The sequence below is a fragment of the Lactuca virosa genome, chromosome 4, assembly GCF_052849685.1.
Source record: "Lactuca virosa cultivar CGN04683 chromosome 4, Lactuca_virosa_CGN04683_v6, whole genome shotgun sequence".
Lineage (NCBI taxonomy): Eukaryota > Viridiplantae > Streptophyta > Magnoliopsida > Asterales > Asteraceae > Lactuca > Lactuca virosa.
In genome coordinates, this window is record NC_136429.1 from 212,557,315 (window position 1) to 212,567,518 (window position 10,204).

Genomic DNA, 10,204 nt, shown 5'->3' on the forward strand with positions numbered 1-10,204 from the left:
TTAAAACATAAATAAATATTTTACATTAATTAAAAACACACAAATTTAAATCCTAAATTACTTTTAAAAAACATAAAAAATTAAAACCTAAATTACTAAAAAAACATAAAACATACCAAATAAAACATAAATATTAAGACGTTAGATCCTAATTTCCATATTTTTCGCGGACTTGTTGGATTTTTAGAAACGTCGCTAGATTTTCCGGATTGAGATCCGGTTGGGGTTTTGTGTTTATGATTTGTAGATCTGTAAGTGTTATTTTTTGGACACGAGCTTCCTCTATTGATTCAATTTTTTTTTCTAGAAAAATTAGAGTTATGTCTAACTTTTCCTCTAGTACGTCTTCGCTACTCACTTTTTTGCCTGAAGACGCTGCCTTTTTTGCTTTGTCCCTTCCCGGTGGTTAACAATCTTTCCACGCTTTTTGTTCCCAAATGGCTTACCATTATTGGTAATTTTGTATTGGTAATATGCGGTTGATAAAATATTGAAATTGTTGCTGCCACTTTTGTGCATATTTATCGTCAAATATGCCGTTAAATTTGGTGCAAGCTACTCGTAAGTCACATCATTTTGCATTCACTGTGCCGTACGTCCGGTCCGTTTCCTTTCATAATAGCGCGTGAAAGTGGTTTAAAATACGTTTCCAAAAACTTTGACTTGATTGTGCATTGCCAACTTGCTGTCTTGCGATATGAAAATCCAAGCTTTTGCTAAGGCTTCCTCCTCGTCTTAGCTCCATTGCGTAGTTTTTTTTTTTTGAGCCTTTCCATTTTGTTGCCTTATTCGAAATGGTTGTTGTGTTTCTTGTTGTCATTGTCAAGGTTTATAAGTTGTGATTGAGATAATGGGACTTGAGATGGTTGTGAAGGCTGTGCCTGAAGTTGTTGAGGTCGAGAAGATTGGGGTTGAAATTGTTGAGAATATTGTTGAAAGACTTGAAATTGGGGTTAATTGAATTATTGTGGTCGTTGTTGTTGGTAGTAGTTTGTGTGGTATGATAGATTGGTGAATAAAGATTATTGTTGGATTGAAGATGTTATCAATTACATGTAACTAAGATTTGCATATGGATTATTTGAAGTCTGTGGAGTGTGTGAGGTATTTTGATTTGGATTCATAGGTTGAAGAAAAAAATAAGAAAATAATTTTTTTTTTGTAGTGTGAAATGTATAGAAAATAGATTATATTTATAGTTGTAGGTTTTTTAAATTTGAAAATTAAATAATTTTTTTTATTGATGTCAATGGATACAAAATGAAAAGAACGGTCAAATATGTGACCGTTGCCACCTTTATTCTCATTGGATGTCTTTGTCTGTCTTCATGACCACTCCACAGCCAGCCAACCCTCCACAGCCAGCCAACCCACCACTGGTGTTTGGGATAGTGTTCACGTGTCTTATGAAAGACTAGCCATGTAGGATGGCACGCGTGGTTTGGAATACCATACCGGATAGCTTAAGTAAAGCATATTACTTAAATATGCACGTCACCTTGTTTTAGAACTTAAACATAAAACATTTTTTATTTTTTTTATGATTGCAAATAAACTAAACATGTCCATAAGGTTCATTTATTTTATTTAAACTATATTTATATACTTAAATCATACGTATCCTCGTCAAACTAAATGAAGTACAAGATCCAGTTTATAACTATATTTATATACTTAAATCATACGTATCCTCGTCAAACTAAATGAAGTACAAGATCCAGTTTATCTAAGTACATGAGCTATTCTAATGATTCATCAATGTTTTGTCAATAAACAAGAGACAAAAATATTTTTCATGTAATTTTCAAAATAATATAAAACTATAACATATAATAGTGAAAACCAGACAACCCATGGACTCCGTAAGAAATTGATTATAAGAAGTAACAACATTTTTTAATTTATGATTTTATACCAGGTGACTTGGCATTTGGTTAATGAGTTTATACTTCATTTATGAAAATGAAATACAAACCCATTGCATAAATCAAACATTCCTTAAATCTATTCTTAAATCTTAATCTTACCAAAACTCTCGATACTTATACTGATAGGTCACAGAAAGACATGTCGATTGATATCACACTATCTATATCGGGTGCACATGAACCCTTGTTAGTATTGTACATACAACAACCTACACAAAATATACTTGCTATATATTTTTCCTTATATAATTACACAACCAAGAAACCAAACATAAAGAGCCGTTGGTATACATCTAAAAACACAGTAAACCATAAACCCCTGAAATATACATTTCATAAAGACACACGAGGAGTCGACACCGATGATTTCTTGTGCAACTTTTGTCTCAAATGTCTAATTTTAGCATCAACTCTCGCCGAAAACCCAATCTTTGTTTCTTGCCTTGCTTTCGATTTCTCCCTTCGCCACATATGTCGATCTTCAACGTCTTTTTTATAATACTTGATTTCTTGAATCACATGATGATCCATTGGATTATAAGATCTTTGAAACGAAATATGAGCCAAATAAGGCAAATTACACGCAACCGCTACTAACAATATACTAAGCCAATAAATGGGAGCGGGTGCGAGAGCTTCTAGAAAGATCTTGTACACGTTTCCGGAAAGATCCGGAGACAACATGCCGTATAGTATGAGGAAGATGTACCATGTAATGATGCTGAAAAGGATTAGGAAGTGTTGGATCCATGTGAAGTGGCTCATTGTGAGGGCGATTTGGGAATTTACAGAGTAGATGACACATGTGAACATTACGGTCCCCATGACTGCCATGTCAGCGGTCTGCCCGTCTGCCCGGAACGCTTGGTCGTAGAAGATTATGATGTTGAGGAAGAATACGATGAGGGAGCAGTAGAGACCGTTGCCCATCCACCCGAAGATTCTGTACCAGTCGAAGAAGAGATTTCTTGGGCCTTGTTGATATAATGCTGGAAACTGCACTTGTGTGGGATTTTGTTAATATAAGTAGGGAAGGAATGGAATTGTTAGTTCTCATTCCATCATGGAATGAAAAATTGCAACATAACATATATAATAAAATTTAAGAAAAATCTAACCTGTAAGCAGATCTCAGAAGAAACATCTTGTTCAAAAACCCCAAGTGAAATCACTGGCAATGATGTAAGAACAACATTGAATAATAACATATACCAATCATCATAAACCGATTGTCCCGAAAACCCGGTAAATGCCTCGAAGTAGAATAGCGTTAGCCCAAAAGCAATATTCTTGTAGAAAAAATAGCAAATCTGCAATATAATAAATTTAAAATCAATCAATTAATATTTCCTCAAAAGCAACAACCCCTGGCCCACTAGGTGGCTGACATAAGAGCACAGTGCCCACATTAGGAGAGATTAATTAATTCGTACCATTTGAGCAATTCTCTTATAGCACCAATGGCCATGTACAACAAGAAGCCTTTCAAGAAACCGAAATTGTGCAATAGCAAAATCACTAGCCATCACGGCCTACAAAAAAATTGAAATAAAAATAAAAAGTTTAATAAGCAACAATTTATGTCAAAAAGAGCGTTTTAAGTTTTAATACGTATTACAAACCTGCATTCCTTCAACACCACTGATTCCGACTCCGATATCTGCTTCTTGAATCATTCCGACATCGTTTGCACCATCTCCAATTGCTAAAGTCGTTTTCCCGGTTCCTTCTTTTACCAATCTCGTAACCTAATATACAAATTTACAAGTTATATATATAAATCATAGAAACTATATATATATATATATATATATATATATATATATATATATATATATATATATATATATATATATGGAAAAATTCAATAGAGAACCATTATTAATCAAGGAACCAAGGAACCAATCCAAAGCATCGGAATTTAAAGCGATCAACGGCAAAAAAAAGGGTTGTAAACTTTTATAATGGACGCACATGTACCGGATTATAACAAAACCCACTTCTTTTTTTTCATTTAAAATTTTTTATCGAAAAAAAAAACCGAATATACTGTTGTTCACGATTTTTCGTCCTCTTTCCATAGAGATCCATGATGATATATAAAAAACGAACTTTTTTTTTCGAAAAAAACCCACTTAATTTTTTTAGTTTTTTCAATATTTAAGTTTATTTTTATAAAAAAAAAACTAATTATACCAAAAATATTAATTTTTTATACTCTATTAATAAACATCAACACCGATTAAAAAAACAAAAAAAAAAAAAAAAAACCTCGATCAGTATAGATTCACACTGTGAATCTAAACTGTAAATATTTCAAATTTTAACATTCACAATGTGAAAAAACTCCGATCAGTTCAGATGCACACTGTGAATTTGACGTGTGAATCTGACTTATTATTATGCACACTGTGAATCTGAGGAGGTTCACAATGTGAATCTGAACAGGTTTACAATATGAATCTGAACAGGTTCACAATATGAATCTGAACTGAAATATCGTTTTTTTTTTTTTTTTAAACATGAATATGAATCTATGTTTAAAAAGTACAAAAAATATGAATTTTGATATATTTATTAATTTTTTTCTATAAAAAAATAGACCTTAACTTTTTTTATCAAAGAAAATGAAGTGAGTTTTTTTCGAAAAAAAAAGTTCGTTTTTTATATATCATCATGGATCTCTATGGAAAGAGGACAAAAAATCGTGAACAACGGTATATTCGGTTTTTTTTTCGATAAAAAAAATGGTCTAAAAAAAATTTTAACGAAAAAAAGTGGTGGGTTTTTTTGTAAATGGTGGATTTTTGGTATAATCTGGTGTGTGTGCGTCCAATGTAAAAGTGTACATCTATTTCCTTAGCCGTTGATAGTTATGATTTCCGACGCTCACGATTGGTTCCTTGGTTAATTATGGTTCTCTATTGAACCTCACCCTATATATATATATATATATATATATATATATAATTATGGTTCTCTATTGAACCTCACCCTATATATATATATATATATATATATATATATATATATATAGGGTGAGGTTCAATAGAGAACCATAATTAACCAAGGAACCAAAGAACCAATCTTTTTTTCAACTTTTAGAACTTATTTTTTATCAAAAAAAAACTAAAAATACAGAAATTCATAACTTCTTATCCTTTTTCCAATGATATCAAATTCGATTTTTTTTTTTTTTTTTTTTTTTTACGTTAAATTCACAATGTGAATCTTGGAAAATTCACAATGTGAATCCGGATTCACATGGTGAATCTGAAAAATATTTTTCACATTCACAATGTTAATAAATGAATTTAGATATTTTTTGATTTTTTTTTCGATAAAGAATAAGCTCTAGAAATTTAAAAAAAGATTTGGTTCCTTGAAGAACCAATAATTATGGTTCTCTATTGAACTTTTCCCTATATATATATATATTCAATTTGTGACAAAAAAATATTTACCAACGCCTTTTGTTTAGGGGAGACACGACAACATATGACAGATGCGCAATCAACGGCTAAATTCAAGAATTGAAGCTTCAAATCGTCCTCTAAAGCGTACGTTAATGTCTTCCCATCAATTATTAATGCAAATGCAGCATGAGGATCTTTTTCGAGTTTAACCATTTGAGAAGCATTGGTAATTTGCATCAAAATATTCTCCTTAACACCCTGATCATAAAAAATAAAAACAATGAAAACAGTTTCCTTCATGAATTGACATTTAAATATGAACAAATACCTCGTTGGAATTGTGGTTTAAAACGTCGATGTTTGTTGTTATACATATCTGCTTCATTCCATGCCGAAGTAAACTGCAAGCAAATCTGCACATACCAAGATAATTTTAAATGAGACTAAAAGACCATTTTACCCTTGCATTCCAAAAAACGAATTTCACAATATTCATCAATTTTTAACATGAGAAGAGTTGGGAGAAAAAAAAGTAGAAAGGAAAATAGGTAAATGGTTAGTGTCTTAATACATTAAGCCAGGTTTTGTGGCTCAATTCATTAAGTCAAAAAGAAACAGCCCTTAAATTTCTGTTGCTAAATTTCATGCCCTAATTTGGATTTTTGGATCATACCCGATATTGATTGCAGTTTCCATCTTGTCCCCTGTGAGAACCCAAATTTTAAGACCAGCTTGAGCAAGTTTATCGATGCATTGAGGCACCTATAAAAAAAGACGATTTTACCCTCAGAAAAAAAATCGATAACATGCTACACATAGATACATAGATACATACCCCTTGCTGTAATTTGTCCTCAACAGCAGTAGCACCAACAAGGATCAAGTCTTTTTCCATTATGTCAGATAAACGTTCAAGCATAGCATCCCGATCACCATTAATGGAAGTTTTAGCTTTCAAAAACTCATCATTCCAAGTGAAATATTCTGATGGATCAAGTATTTTGTAAGCAAATGCAAGCGTACGTAATCCAGCTTCTGCATATTCATTTAGATGTCTTTTTGTGGCTTCTTCAAATGATCTTCCATTTTTCGATAAACGATCAAAGATGATGCTACAAAGAGAATTAGATGATGATGATTATATCATTATACTTTTATATATTTTCTTATTAGGAAATTGTACTTTTAAAAAAATGTCCTACCTGTCTGCACCTTTGCATAGTAGGAAAATTTGTCCAGTTTCATCTTGAATGATGACTGACATCCTCTTTCGTTTGCTTGTGAAATCCAAAAGATTTAGAAGTTTGTATTCCCTGTTCCATGATAATATTTAAGAATAGAAACACTAATTAATAACTATAGCCATTCTTAATGTGTTAAGTCAAAGAGAAACAGTTGTATATATCTGTCCAGATTAAGTGCTTAATGTATCAAGTCAATCACATTAAAAAGAAACAACCAGTTAATTGAGATCATATTAATACCTTTCAATTGGCTCATGAGATGAAGGGTGCTTTTCACGAACAAATATACTCGATTGAGTTCGTTTGCAGTATTCAAATCCAAACTCTCTTGCTGCAACAAGGAAAGCTCCTTCATCTGGTGACTCAGCTTCATAAGTCAAACCCCCAGTCAACTCATTTACATCAGGAATTGCAGTGTGACAAAGAGCAAGAATCCTTAAAAACATCAAAACAACATCTGCATTTGGCTCTTTATACCAATTCCCATTCATCAACCGAATATCTTCAAAACTAAACCCCTTGATTCGATTCTGAGAGCTTCCACTTGTGGGACCCGGTAAAACCTCCAATTCAATTTCCGACCCGTGTCGGGTCCTGGTTCTTGACATATCATTAACCTCCATAGCCATTTGAGTTGCAGCAGCAAGTTCCACTTCACTAGAACGAATCCCATATTGGGTCCCACCTATTGAGCATTTTAAAAAATCCATTTGATTACATGTCAATGTCCCGGTTTTATCAGAAAGAATCGTGTCCACCATCCCTAATTCTTCATTCAAATTTGATGTTCTAGCTTGAGCAGGTGTACATGTGTCCTCATCATACATGTTTATATCTTGATTTATGAAAAGTGCTTGTAATACCTTCACAAGCTCAATGGAAACATACAGTGAAATGGGTATCAAATACCCGTAAAGAATAAGTGCAGTGATTAAATGAATACAACCCGAGGTAAACGGGCGGGTCGGGTCGTATAACCGTTTTTCGTCGTGAGGAAGATACCAAAAGGGCATTTGTTTACTTGTCTTGATTGCAAACCCTATTGAACTTATCAAAGAGATCAACACAAGAAGTGTGAAAAGAACATAGATGATTTTATCCATTTGTTTCTCAATTGTGCTTCTTTTCGAGGGCGATTTCGTCGCATTTTGCATAACTTTGCTATCATGACCTGAGAATATCACCACCCCATAAACATGAGAAGTGTTTCGAAGCTTGGAATCTCTTAAAAGAATTTGGGTGGTGTCAAGAGGGTAAATTTGTCGATCATATTCGAAATTACCCACGAATGAGTACAAATTAGGGTTTGGATCTTCACATTTGATTGTTGCTTTGAAATCTTGAAAACTTTGATCATCATCTAAAGGTAAAGTTACCTCTAGAGATCTTTTAACTTTTAAATTTGTCTCCCCATCTAAATTCATGGTTTCCACATAACAAATCCCATCTTCATAACTAGATGATAGAAACAATAAATCTGCAGGAAAAAACTGGTCTTTTTCAACTTTGACAACATCTCCAACTTCAACTTTCATCCATGGCTTTTTAACAAACACACCATTTCCAATATGGACTGAAACTTTTCGCATATTTACCTTCATATCCTGCATAAATCGGTGCCAATTTTCCACAGCTTCTTTTGTCATACTAAGCCCGATTACAAACACCAAAGGTGCAATCATACTGTAAGGTGAGAAAGGTGAAACAGGTGAGATAGATAGGGCTGCAGCTAGGAGGAAATACAAGTTTGCAACTCGCCTGAATTGCTCAAAGAGGGCTTTGGGTAGGAAGGTTATGACATTGTACTTTGTGGTTGATATGTAATTTGAAGAATATTTGAGGGGTTTTTTTCTATGGAATCCGGGTTCATTACAACAAACATGTCTTGAAAATCCTGGCCCTTGAAACTGATGAGGCTCATCGATTGATTCACGAGGTGGTCGAATGCATCCGAATGTGTAGAGACTGCTTCTTTTTAGCCTAGCTCGCATCCTTCCATGAGCCATTATATGAGATTTTCAGCAGAATTTAGAACACTGGGGTAACTTTATTGATTTGGCCACGATAAACTTATAAGAATGCTGGATTTACCTCCTGCAAATGTTCAATAGATTAGATTGATGTTAATAAGCGCAATTTGTGCCTAAACATGCTCATAGGAGTCGCAGATTTGGCTTTCGCATTTAGTCAAATAGTAGAGCGGCAAACTGAAATCGTTTATCGCAAAAGCAAGAAAACAGTACATGAACCTCAATTGGGACAATACTCATGTGGTTTTAATATTAAGCAATGATAATACGAATTGGGATAACAAAAAAAAAACGAAGATCAGATTAAAACCCTTACCCCTACAGCGTAACAGACGAATGCCTAGTCAAATTGAAAGATGAATTTACAAAACTGTAAGAACCTTGATTGTGGAAAAGGACAAATCAGCTCAACGAAAGCTAGAGTGAAGAAAAGAATATGCATTGCCCAAACATGAATCAAGCAGAACCCATTGGTTCTCATGAAGTAATTCAAACAAAAATTCCAACACCCAAAAAAGGAAAACACAAATACAGTGAAAGATAAAGGTTAAAAAGTGTACCTGATAAGCATGAGATTTCATCAAGAAAAACGAAAATGGAACCAGACCCATTTGAAGGCGATGAGATCAAAGAATGCCAGCTCGTTTTGTTGTAGAGATCGTGACAAATTGGAGAGCAGAAAAAGGGTTCAGGCAACGGAAGAACAAAGCCCTCTTTCTCCGTCGTCTCTTCCACTTAATTCTAGTTTAGAGTACTCAAAACTACACTACTATAATTAATTCTGAAAATTTCATAACATAAATTCATTAAAATGATCTTTGGATTTATTGATGCGTAATTTATTTGAAATTTTAAATTACTGGTTTTTTGGCAATTAATTTGATCATAAAATATATAATGTAAATTGCGAAAAAAAAAATGTTTTCTCTTATGCAAGAAGTTTAGTTTGAATCGGTCAAACCTACTCCGACCCACACTCGAATGAGACGGGTCACACTTAACCTACGTGGCACAACCAAACTTAAATATGGGTCCATCTATTTCCTTTCTTATTTTCTTACTTTAAAATAAATACATGCCATTTCCTTACTTTATGCCATTTCCCATGGTTAAATTTATTTTTGTTAATATCAATAATAAATACATGCCATTTCCCATGCTTAAATTTATTTTTGTTAAAATCAATGTTTTAAAAATCGGGTCAGACCGCCAGTTGAATCTGGGAAAGATAACAGTTCAACTAGCCTTTTTGATTATTTAAGAATTGAAATGAACAGACTATTTTTATATAAACTCGATTGAAACGGTTATACTGCACTGTTAAAAACCGCTATGTAACTAATTTTAAGAAGAAAATAGTAATGTTTTCTATTAAAATGAAGTTGATAGAGAATTTCATTTACTAAGCGAACATAAAATTGATCCATTTAATACCTTAATGTCTCAAAATTTCTAATTGGATTTGATCTTGATACGTTTCTATTCATTTAAAATTATATTTTGTTTTGTTTTATATTTCATGTATCTTTTTTATGCTTTTGGATTGATATATAAGTTATGGTCATTTGTTTTTTTTTAATATTTTT

General features: G+C 32.9%; 1 protein-coding gene across 1 annotated transcript; it reads right to left on the reverse strand.

The window, feature by feature from the left end:
• Positions 1 to 2,053: 2,053 nt before the first annotated feature.
• Positions 2,054 to 9,482, reverse strand: LOC145107976 (putative phospholipid-transporting ATPase 4). The gene is made up of 11 exons (XM_079044947.1): positions 9,179 to 9,482; positions 6,829 to 8,682; positions 6,547 to 6,657; positions 6,180 to 6,456; positions 6,018 to 6,106; positions 5,673 to 5,757; positions 5,393 to 5,602; positions 3,551 to 3,676; positions 3,362 to 3,460; positions 3,047 to 3,238; positions 2,054 to 2,924 (listed from the first exon to the last, which is right to left on the reverse strand). Exons 2-11 carry the CDS (start codon positions 8,592 to 8,594, stop codon positions 2,262 to 2,264), a joined length of 3,618 nt encoding a protein of 1,205 aa, XP_078901073.1. The 5' UTR covers positions 8,595 to 8,682; positions 9,179 to 9,482; the 3' UTR covers positions 2,054 to 2,261.
• Positions 9,483 to 10,204: the final 722 nt, after the last annotated feature.